At 38.7% G+C, this 12,653-nt stretch overlaps 1 protein-coding gene across 2 annotated transcripts in view; it reads left to right on the top strand.

Moving 5' to 3' along the window:
- Positions 1–12,653, top strand: part of DGKI (diacylglycerol kinase iota) — a 444,548-nt gene that overhangs the window by 330,471 nt on the left and 101,424 nt on the right. For both annotated transcript variants that reach the window (XM_042927643.1, XM_042927642.1), the window contains 2 exons: positions 8,200–8,279; positions 10,508–10,552. In XM_042927643.1, the coding sequence (XP_042783577.1) occupies positions 8,200–8,279; positions 10,508–10,552 (125 nt within the window). The remainder of the gene's footprint in view (positions 1–8,199; positions 8,280–10,507; positions 10,553–12,653) is intronic.

The raw sequence follows: 12,653 nt of genomic DNA, 5'->3' as shown, positions 1-12,653 counted from the left end.
TAGAATACAGTAAAAACTACATAGTTTCCTTCTATCTTGGGGATGACACTTGGAACTAACTGTGGAAAGGTTAAGCTCAAGCTACAGAGTCCAAACTCTAGGATCACTGTTAATCACACGAACCAGGTGTCATGAAACCTTTTACAGAGGCCAGCTCTGCCATGGTGAAGTATGAAGTTCTTAGGATCTTGTGTTTCCTTTTGAATGCTAATATGCCTATTAATTTCCCTGTTTGTTCCATTTGAGCTGTGGCAGTTAATGACGACAAGTTGTTGTAAAACAGACCTGTGGCACCTAGGGAGAAAAATTGAATTGAAACATTGCCAACTCATTCTCTTTAATTATTGTCAGCCATCAAGTTCGAACTTTAGTTCCCTGATAACCCTGACACATTCAAAACTAATGAGAACCACAGGAAGATTCCACTCATCCCCTCCCATCCTCCCTTAGGGCTTTGCTTCCTTTCTCTAGAGTCCCCTGCCTTCCTCCTTGATTTTTACTTCTAGTCCCTTCTTCCCATCATCTTGAATAGTGTTAAAACTATGGCCAAGAAAGTAGATAATATTTGTTTTTCTTTATGTAAGTGGATTCTCTGATATGAGCAAAGTATCTGTATATAGGAAACTCAGAGCCTATTTTTTCTTTTCTCTTGTGTTTCTATTTTTTTAATTAATAGACTTTATTTTTTAGAACACTTTTATGTTTACAAAAAGATCAAGTGGAAAGTACACAGAGTTTCATATATCCCCTCACCGTACACCCTCCACCCCCACCCCCACAGTCTCTCCTGTTATTAACATCTTGCTTTAGTATGGTGCATTTCTTGTTAGAATCGATGAGCCATTGTTAACGCATTAGTACTAACTGAAGTCCATACTCTGCATTAGGATTCGTGCTTGTGCTCTATACTATAGTTTTATGGGTTTTCACGGATGTGTGACGCATATTCACCAGGACAGTATCATTCAGAGTAGTTTCACTACACTAAGTAACCCCTGGGCTGTACCTATTAACCATCCCTTATCTGTAACCCTTAGCAACCACTATTTTTTTTTTTTTAACTCTCCATAGTTTTACCTTGTCCAGAATACCATGTAGTTGGAATCATGAAGGGTGTGACCTTTTCAGACGAACTTCTTTTACTTAGCGGTCTGCCTTTAAGCTTCCTCCATTGTCTTTTGTGGCTTGAAAACTCATGTCTCTTTGTTGCTGAATGACATCCCATTGTATGCTAATGAGTTTGTTCATTCATTCACCAACTGAAGGGCATGTTTGTTGCTTACAAGTTTTGGCAATTATGAATAAAGCTGCTGTAAACATTCATGTGCAAATTTTGGTGGAGACATAATTTTCAGCTGGTAAGAATTTGTTTAGTTTTGTAAGAAACTGCCAAGCTATCTTCCAAAGTGGGTGCACCATGTTGCATTCCCATCTGTGATGAATGAAAGTTCCTGTCGCTCCACATTCTCCCTAGCATTTGGTGGTGTCGGATTTTTTTTTTTGTTTTCAATTTTAGCTATTCTGATAGATCTGTAACAGTATCCCATTGTTTTAATTTGCAGTTCCCTAATGGCATATGATGTTGAGCACCTTTTTCATGTGCTTACTTGCCATTTATTTGTCTTCTTTGGTAAGATGTCTGTTCAGATCTTACCTTAGTTTTTAATTGACTGTTACTGCTTTAAGAATTCTTTGCATATTTTGAATGCCAGTCTTTTATTTGTGTGTTCTGCAAAGGTTTCCGCCCCCCCCCCCCCCCCCCAATCTGTTTGGTCTTTTCATTTTTTAAAAGTATCTTTGACAGAGTAGACGTTTTAATTAAATGAATTCCAACTTACCACTTTTCTCTTTCGTGGATCATGCTTTTGGTGTTGTATCTAAACCGTCTTTGCCAAACCCAAGCTTGCCTAGCTTTTCTCTGGTGTTATTTTCTAGGGAACAGTTTCTTTTTCAGACTATTGGTTTCTAAAGCTGTGTATAAGTTGATAGAAAGAGAGTGGGTTTTGGACATAAACTGTATAGATTATGTCAATAAATCTAAAATTGATGCTTAAGGAAATGTCAGGTTTTAAAAAGGGTATTTCTGAATAGCATTAACATAAAATAAATGCATTTTAATATTATCTATGTTTTTGATGACTTCCCATATTATTCATAATGCTTCCCTATTTTATGAATTTTTGACACTGATTTATTCTTTTCAGGACATGACTGTCTTTTTATTTAACCTCAAGACTCTGCAATTCTAATATTTTTATGTATATATTTAGGACTTATAACTCAATCTTTGCAAATCTGTCCGTTTTCTGAGAAGCTTTTCTCTAAGGTCTCATACCTTCTTTTAATGATCCCACTGGAGATAGTTTTGTTTGTGTTTTGAATAGGTTAACAGCCCCATTCAGCCGCAATTCTGTTCTAACAGGAATTACACCGTAATAAATAGAGATAGAGATAGACTGGCTGACCAACTTAAACTTCACCATGTAAGGAAAAGATGATGATTTCACTTTTAGATGAAGACTCTCAGGAGAGATGGAAGGAGTCTCTGCATCACTGTGTGTCTTCAGCTTCTCTGAGAGTGAGAGTGCACATGAGCCCATTGTAAGAGGATTTAGGGGACAAGGTAATGATTGAATTCTGAGAAACATTGGTGAGGGTGTTAGGGTGCATTCTAGATATCAAGCAGAAATATGGTTAGAGGGAATGAACTTTGAATTCTTCTGCTCCACCGTAACTTAACTGTTGCTCTCAAAAGCAGGTTAAGTTACGGATCTTGGGTGATCCGGTGTTGTTGGTGTGTGTGTGTGTGTGTGTGTGTGTGTGTACGTGTGTATATGTATGTGTACATACATATATATATATAAAAGAAACTGGTTCAGACTCTCCTGGGCTCTACCCTTGCATTGAAAACTAACTCCAAGGATGATGAAATTTTTTTAAGTTTATTTATTTTTGAGAGACTGAGACAGAGCATGAGCAGGGGAGGGGCAGAGAGAGAGAAGGAGACACAGAATCCGAAGCAGGCTCCAGGCTCTGAGCCATCAGCACAGAGCCCGACGCAGGGCTCGAACCCATGGAGTGCGAGATCATGACCTGAGCCGAAGTCAGACGCGTAACTGACTGAGCCACCCAGGCGCCCCTGAAAATTTCAATGATGATAGCTGTCCACATAGCAGTCTTGTGAGTCACAGTGCTCCAGTATATATTGTTTGGCGGCCCGACGGATTTGTCACCCTGGGCTTGTCTAGCCCCACCTAGGAGGTTTACTTTGGTTCCTCTTCTGTGTTGTGTTCCCCATGTGTTACGTTACATGCATTCCTCAACGTTTTGCAAACTCAGACTTTTGTTAGAGGAAGTATTGCAATAGTTCCTTGAAAGAGAATGTGCCTTTCATTCATCCTTGCACTTGTTTGATAGCATGGATCATGTGTAAAAGTCTAGAACGCTGAAGGCATTGTTTCATTGCCTGCCCGACCATGCAGTGGCCTGTATAGTTTAAGACCATCTAATCCCTGATCCTTTATATACCATCTAGTTATTCCTCTCTGGAAAGTCATAGATACTTCTTTGTCCCCAATATTGTTAAATTTTAAAATACAGTGTCTTTCTCTTGTTTTATTTTCATCTTGCTGGGCACCTGTCGGGCCATTTTAGTTTGAAGCTAATGTTCTTCAGTCTAAGAAAAATTTTTTATTTGGTTTATTTCTGGTAATTATTCCTTTCTCTTTTCTCTGGTTTTTGAAATTGCTATTATTTGAATGTTCAGCCACTTGGCTGAGTCTTATTTTTCTTAGCATTTCTCTTGTATTTTATGCCTCCTTGTATTTTTGCTCTACTTTTATGGCAATTTCCTCAACTTTGTCTTCTATTATTTCTATTAAACTGTATTTATTCTATCAATTTTTTATTTTCAAGAATTTTTTTTTTCTGAATGGTGTTCCTTCTCCTTTTTCTTCCTCCTATTACTTATTTTTAAATAGTTTTTTAAAAATGTTTATTTATTTTTGAGGGAGAGACAAAGCATGAGTGGGGGAGAGACACAGGGAGAGAGGAAGACACAGAATCCGAAGCAGTTCGAGGCTCCGAGCTGTCAGCACAGAGCCCGACGCAGGGCTCGAACCCACGAACCACGAGATCATGACCTGAGCCGAAGTCGGACGCTTAACCGACTGAGCCTCTCAGGCGCCCCCCTCCTATTCTTTATCTTCTTTTAATACAATCTGTTTATATTTCATAGATGGAATATTTTATTTTAACTCTTTGAGGATTCCCCAAGAGGAGGCTTCAGATCTCTTTCCAAAAAGGCAGGGTTCTGGCTACTAGCTTTGGAGAGCCTAGTGAGGGAAGAAGTCTGGGGATCTGTATTCTGCAGATAGTCAGTAAGTCCCCATTGTCTATAAAGTAATTGTACCTGCTAAGAGTGGCTGGTGGAATCTAGTGATCTATTTTAGCTGCCCCCTCCACCCTCAGTTCTTGAGGCATGTGATGCTGACAGTTTGCAAGATTTCTGAGGGTTTTACTGTAAAAATCATGTTGGTTCTCATCATTCCCATCCATGGTTTAGGACTGGACTCTATAGGGGCTGTGGGTCATTTACCAATTTTCCATCTGCTTTATCTGTTACTATCTTCTCACTGTTTCTCCTCTTTTTTTCTTGGTTTATGTCTTTAAAAAACCCATTTACTGTAATTTAGTAGCATTTCGGACAAGAGAAAAGGAAGTATTAAATCTGTCGTCAGAATTGAAAAACCAGCTTGGTTTTTATTGCTTAAAACCTATAAATTCCATTTGATCCCTGCAATACAAGTTCCATTATGTAGGCTGAGTATTGGTTGTTGCTTATTGGAGTCGAATAAAATCTTTAAGGCCAAAATAAGATGAATCATCAGGATTGGGGATAATGACTCTAATGCTCAAGTGACAACCACCTTCTTTGCTCTCAATTAATATGAAGGAAACTTCCCTGAAGTGGTAGTTAGTTGTCAGTATTGTAAAATGAAGGTGATAATTTTCTCTAAATTTCTTTCGCCATCATGTCCAGCCCCAGATGGAACTGTCAGATTACAATATTTTTATACTACAGTTATTTTTCCCATTATGGAAAGAGTAGAAGTTAGTTTTAAGAAAACAGGAATATATCTTATGCAACTACCAGCAATCCTGATAAACTGAAAGATATATGATTATATGTATTTATTTTCTAGCTAAAGTTGTCCTAAAGATAGTAAAGGGAGTATAGGAGAAAGAACATTGATGTTTTGGTTATTCATTTTTAAATACAGCGTTGCATTTAATCTTCATAAAATCCTAGAAGAAACCCATCCTAAATACCATAGTCTTCACTTTAAGGATCGAAGGAATTGAGTAACTTGTAGGACCAAAGAGCTAATGTGAGTAATTCCGTAAGATTAAAGCGGTGCTGAGATTTGAATTCAAGAGGGAATGACTATACACCCTTTCTACTGCACACTGCTCCTTTCATAGGATATATTTGACAACAAATTGTCAGTAATCATGGTATGAAATTGTGGCAGAGAATGCCCCTTTTTTTTTAAGCCCAATTAATAGCTAACATCAATCAAAAGCACTCTTTCTCTTACTTGACTTCTAGAGGAATAATGCAAAGTAGCTGATTTTATACTTATAGTAGAAACAAATGACAGATCTTTGAGAACTTTTTCCCAGCTCTGCCTTCTTCATTCTAGGTCTGGAATATCTACTGTCTAATTGTAGTTTGAAATATCTGCTCGAAGTGCATTGAATTTGTGACCGGTTTTACTCCAAGCATTGATAATAGAAGGAAATCAGAGACATTCACAGGATTCCTGCATTTCTATAAAACGTGTCTCTTAATTCAAGTAAATAGATGATATTGACAAATTTTATTTCTCTACGTTGGCACGTTTGAAATTAAGAGAAAACATCGAGCCTGGGTGGCCCAGTCAATTGGGCAGCCGACTTTGGCTCAGGTCATGATCTCACAGTCTGTGAGTCGGTGAGTTCAAGCCCTGTGTTGGGCTCTGTGCTGACAGCTCGGAGCCTGGAGCCCGCTTTGAGTTCTGTGTCTGCCTCTCTCTCTGCACCTCCCCTACTCTCACTCTGTCTCTGTCCTCTCAAAAATGGATCAACATTAAAAAAATTAAAAACAGAGAGTAAACATCACTGAACAAGATTCTAACATGGGCTATATCATGTTAGTTACGGCTGTATTTTATTTCCACAACATTTGACTGACTTCTAGGCAAAAATTCTAGATTTTCCTCCTCATTCCTCAAGTGATAGAAATCTTTATTCTCTCCTTACTTCGGTAGGTAACCTATGTAGGCTAGCTGAGGATGATTACTTTAATCAGTACTTTTAGGAATCTCCTCACTGAATTTCCCTTCCATTTCATTTAAAGATGCATGATTACCATGCTAATGGCTTTTCTGATGTTTCTGTTTATATTCAAAGAAAAGAGACAAGGTATTTCTCCAGATTATTATTTCCTCCAAACATGGGACACTTTACAGGGCTCCTCATGCTTTTGCCTACTGACTGTCTTGCTTAGCTTCTGAAAGAACAGGTAAAGGCAAGCCCTGGGTCCAGTACATGCTCCCTCTCCTGCTGCAAACCTTTGTTTCTTTGCCTCCCCTGGAAAGCCGACTCAGCCCTGAAAGACATACTTTCTCTTTCACGCTCGAACATGCTCTAAGCCCTTCTCCCTCTTTTCATAAACTTTTTCTGAATGTCTACCGTGGCTCTACCAGGCATTATGGTTGTGAAGGCAAATGAGCATTCCTGATGAGAGAGTTCATACTGAGTCATATGCCTACATAATTCTACAAGATGATGGACGCTTTCAAGACTTACGTATGCAGGACGTGGTTTCCACTAGAGAGGTCCGTACCACACCCCGTTCCTCCAGGTTGCCAGTCTAGGAGGTAATACTGAGAAACAAGTGATTTCTTTATCTCTAGACTACCCTCGCTTCTCTAACTAAAAGAGCCAGCGGGGCTTCATATCTTATGGAGAGCCTAAAACTACCCTTAGGCAAGAATTAGTCTCTCTGTCCTGTAGTTTTCAAATGACTAAGCTCATACTTTTATATACCCTATTACAGTTATTATTTTTTGTGTATCTGCATGTCTTCTCTACTACTTTGTGAGTTCCTCAAGATTTTTCCATACATTTTAAATGTATTTTATTTCTCTATTGTTAATTTTTAATGCCCTCCTGTTTTGCGCTTTCAGACCTGTATTGATGATGAGGCTTTAAAAAGTCAGTGAGTGAAAGATGTTAGAAAATCTTCAGTGAACACCACTGGCATATCATGTGCTTGCCAGTCTCTAGTCGGTTAATTCAAAATTTTGAAGGGTGTTTGTTATGTTATAAATTTAATAGTGTCACCATACTTTTAAAATTAGAAATAGGCAATACATTTTTTTAAGTTTGGGGAAGGAGGCTGTTTTTCAGTACTGCAGGAATCTTACGGTTATATCTGAGGGGGGAGGTTCTAGCCATCAAAGTCCTTGTATAACATTTACCACCTCCTAAATATATAGGGTGTTTAAGGCACATAAGAGCTTTTCCTGTTTCCTGAAGCCCTGTTGCTATCATGTTTACACTGGCCGTCTTTAAGATCAGTTGGATTTTTAAGCTGTAAACCTAGGAGCTTTTTTGTTTTTGTTTTTTAAACATTTTACGCCTATTTAGTTCTGGTGGTGGCCAGCAGGTGGCAGCACCTCCGGGAGGGAGTCTCTTGACTAGGGAACCATTGCAAACTGACAGAAAGACTAAGCCCGGTGCATTCGGGAGGGAAAGGGGGTAAGTGTCCAGAATCATGATTTTTAAATTACTCTCTGGTGGTACATTGACTATTGAAAATGCAGGCATTGATGATTAGCTGGCTGTGAGCCCCCTCCTGGTCCTGCCAATCCACTGTTTCCATGACATTACCCTCCGTACGTGGGCCACCAAGACAAAAGGAAGGCTGGCCAGGTGGCCAGGGACAGCACAGATCATGCAAGGAAGGGAAGGACAACTGCAGAAATAAAGAGACTGGGTCACAAGGAAGGCTTAAGGAGAATTTGGGATAATGAAATGTCCAAAACACTACTTACATTTCTGAGATACTTTTTTAACCATAAGAAACACATTTTGCCAATCTAGAAAAATCAAATCTGTTATTTTAGACTTTTCTCTTTCCTTCACCCGTAGCTATCCCTCTGGGTATTCTAGTCGTGCGTGGAGACTGTGACTTGGAGACTTGCCGTATGTACATAGATCGCCTACAGGAGGTGAGTTTCTTTAGCCAGTTGTTTGCTCTCAGTTTTCCATTTCTGTAAGCAATTACCAACCGTATATATTTGCTTCTGAAATGATGCATTTGAGAAGGAAATGGAAACGTGGCGTCCTTGTCTTTTAAGCATCGACCAGATCGTCTCTCTCCCCAGCCCCCACTGCTATTTTCCCTCCTCCCGTGGTTGAAATGGGAAAGAAGGTTGCTCTAGTGTGACCCATAACTATAGCTTGGAACTTCTTGTCTTCTTGCCACACTGCGTTATCTGTATTTTTTGAGCTATATTGAATTTCCAAGGGCCCTGATGAATAATGAAGGAAAACAGAGAGTTAGGTGGTTTAATGTTTTGTATCTAGCACAGACTTCTGTCAGAGATCGCTACGTTTTTTAAAAATATAACTTCTACAGGAAAGAAAAATCTTCTATACCTCAGAGAAATTTGTGTCAGAACACAGAGGAATTCTCGATTCTTTCCCTCAATCTGGCTTACCGTAGAGGAAGACAATGGAGGAGTCCTCATAAATCGCATTCTCATGAATTTGAATTGCACCAACAAAGCCAGGGACCCAAAGCCATCCCTGCAGTGGTCACTGATTGTTCTTGCAATACTTTGACGGGGAGTATTCCCTGTCTTTATTCTACAAATGGCGAAAGCATAAACAATCACTTCTTTCATTGTTTTTTTTTTTTTTTTTTTTTGATGAAAGATGCACATTAAAACATTTATTTTCTGGATGTGGTCTAGACATTGCTATTTTTAAAGCTACTGGGTAATTATGATAGATACCACCAGATGAACAACTCCCTTCTAGACGACACATTCTACATAAGTAAATACCACAAATAAAGAAGATATATAGAACTTAAAATCCCTTCAAATTGTAGCCACTTAGCTTTGAACATTAGATTCTATTTCTCCTGATAGAAATAAATACAGGCAGAAGGCATAAAGTAAGGTGAAAAATTATGACTTTTTTTCTTCACCATTTTTAAGGATAGAAATGGAATTGTGAATACAATATATTTTGATGTAGATACCAGATTTTGAATACTGATATGGGTGAGAGAAGAAAAGTCAACAAATTTTACCCTTGTGGTTTCATTTGGCTGTTTTTACCAAGGATAACTTTAACATGTTAAAATTTGTGGACTTTGTAGTGTGTGACTCAGGCCCCAATAAATATTCCTGGAACACAAAATGTCTCATTTTTCAAAATAATGGTTTTATGTTATTGTGAAACCTCGCTCAAAAAACCTGCAATAAAAAGGCAAATCACAAACGATACCAAACCTTTTTTTTTTTTTAACTCATAGGTAATTTAAGATTTCACAGTAGCAAACTACATGACTGATGGATTGACTTTGTTGAAAACTAACTTATTAGCTTGCTTATAATACCAATATTCAACTAAAAGTAGGATTAAAAAAAAAAGAATGAATGAACTCAAAGAGAAATTTTAAAACTAAGTTAGACACAGAGAAAGTTGGTAAAGCCCCGTGGGAAGCAGGTATGGGGACAAAGGAACCCAGGATTGCCGACATCTGTAAATAGAATCACTACACTCATTAACAAGGAAACCTTCAGGACATGACCACGGTGACAACTTGGTTATAAAACTTTATAAAGGGATTCAGACTCTCAGAATCTGCCAGCAAAACCTCATTAGTTTCAACCCTATTAATTTGCACTTCGTGATAATGCAGAGGTGGCCAACGATTTTCTCTTCACCGACTATGAAAACCCATGTTTGCCTAGTACTTCTCGGTATAAACGCAATTACTGTGACAGCTTGTATTAGGTCTAAGATGAATAAATTCTTCCTAAGTACTTAGAGGAATTTTAGAGACTTTCTTCATAAGCCAAAAGTTCAGGTGCAAATTAAATATGACCTCTTTTTTATTAAAATGGGCTGTTTTTTACTTTTGGTCTTCTTGATCCTTGGCATTCTATCACTAGACATCTAAACCATTCTATCACATCTAAACCATTTAAAATTTACAGATTTCAGTAGCTAAATGGCCTTTCTTCTCTCAGTCCAGCTTGATATGCTTTTGTTATTTGGGGCATTATCTTCTTTGTTTAACCTGGATGCATTTGGAAGAGTTAGGTACTTTCTAGCGGAGTTTAATAATATTAAATTGGGTGTTCAGTTGATAGAGTGGTAGAGACAACTCGTTAAAACTCATTTTAAGGTATGGATTTTTTTTTTCCCATTTTCCCATTAGGACCTGCAGTCAGTTTCTTCTGGCTCCCAGAGAGTTCATTACCAGGTAACACATAATTGAACCCCCTTCTTTTTTTTACCCCCTTATCCCCCAAAAAAGAAGGTCCATCTTTCAATCAATGCTTCATTTGGACTAGAGGCCACATCTTCCCTAGGGATAGAGTTTACTCTAAGAATCAAGTGAAGTGGACATTCTGATTCTTTTACAATTTCCTGGTTTTGGACAATCCTAGTATAGCACAAATTTGGATTGTGAACTTTCTCCCAGATCATTTAGAAAAGATTATAAAATGAAGTGCTTTTAATGACAAATATTAGAAACTCAATTCACACTAGTTTGACGGGGAAAGTGTCTATTAGTTCACATCAGCAAAAAAGTTCAGATCAAGGGTGGATTTAACGTACGGTTTGGCCATGCTTCATGCTCCATTTTTCTGCTGGTCTTTCTGCTCTGTTCTCTTCTTTCTGTCAATTTCACCTCTGAACTAGATGTTTCCGTGTCCAAGATGGCTGCCATTAGCAACCAGGGCTGCATGTGTCTTCTTCACATCCAGGAAAGTGAGTTCTCTGTTTCCCACAACCATCAAGCAGATGTTCTAAAATGCAGTCTGACTGGTGCATCCTGGTCTTTTGGACAGGATCTAAGAAACCCAGCCTGCCTGTCTCTCGTGATCCACATCAAGTCCACAGGAGAACACTCAGATATCCTTTGCCCCAACAGTCTCTGGGAGGGCTGTTACCTCCCCACTTCCCTGCCCCTACTCTGCTGTACAGGCCTCTCCAGCCATCCTCTTAGAAATTAGATATCTCAGGCACGGTTCAGATCCCATTGTGCAGTATACCCCAGACTATGGGGGGCAAACTCAAAGCTCTGAGCAGTCCCGGTAAAGTCCTTTGCTCTGAGAGGTCAGTCCCCTTCCCTGCGGGAGGGTGTGTGGGAGTCAGAGCATGCCAAGACTCCCTCCAAATACCCTGTCCTAGACCTTTTCATAACTCCATGTGGGGGACAGGTGTTTAAAGATGTCTAAATCTGTGAATCCTGGTTTAGTACCTCACATTTGTTTTTGGTTTCTTTTATGCTGCACCTGAAATTTGCACCTGAATATCTTTTTGTGTAAACAACAATGTTTAAAAACTTTATACCTTGCAACATCTTGGTAGCTTCTCCACCTGCCAGTGGATAATGCCCTGGGTCCAGGCAGCCTAATTATCCTGATGCTTAATGACAGAAATAGCCTTGGTGTTCTTGTTTGTTTGTGGGTTTAAGTTTCAAACAAAGTACCCCACTATTCAAGAGTCCTTTCTTCCATCTGGCTGCAATAAAAGGGATAGGAATTCACTTAGGGTGTGTTTACATTGAGGAAAAAAAAAACAACTCTAGTTCTGAGACTGTTGTTTATCAACCACGAAAGGGTAAATTTCCACTTTATTTTTAGATAGAGCACAACATTCCTCCCAGTAGCTACTTGCATATTTACCTAAAGCCACTATTTCAGTTTCATTTTATTTTTAAAAGTTCAGTACTTTTAGAGGCTAGGGCTGATCTCTGCTCTTTAAAAATTGACCTATTACGCATAAGATTTTGTGAGTCTGTTTGTGTTTTTAAAGAGTTTGTACTCTTTTCTCATGGATGTTTTGCATCTTTGCATTTTTATTTAGACATTTCAGATATTTATTCTGACTAGTTTTATGAGACCAATACTATTTATTACCCTGGCTTATTTGATACAGTTATTTTGCTGTGAGAGTTGTGACAGGTAGATATTTTGTACTGTGTTTTCTCTATACCACGTTTGTGTGTGTTTGTGCAGAGATCAGGAGGTGGTTGTTTCATTTATTATTTGGTAACAAAAACGTGCAGAAGAATTAGTGGTATTTATTGACCATATCAAAAGTTTGCTGTGTTTTTGTTTGCTTGCAGTCAAGTCAAACTTGGGTGTCAAAACTGTTGTATTATCAATGTCACTTCAGAAGATTTTATGCACTGACCATACAGGCTAGCCAAGGCAGTGGCCAAACTTCAGTGTCTGGAGTATTATGTGCCCCCACCCCTCCTTGCAGAAGTATAAAAATCAGGGGCCTTTGGGTATTAAGGGAGGAGTGGAAAAAAGATCTAGGGCCTAAGCCCAAGATCTGCTCACTGAACA

The sequence above is a fragment of the Panthera leo genome, chromosome A2, assembly GCF_018350215.1.
Source record: "Panthera leo isolate Ple1 chromosome A2, P.leo_Ple1_pat1.1, whole genome shotgun sequence".
Classification (NCBI taxonomy): domain Eukaryota; kingdom Metazoa; phylum Chordata; class Mammalia; order Carnivora; family Felidae; genus Panthera; species Panthera leo.
This window is presented reverse-complemented; position numbering and strand designations above follow the sequence as displayed.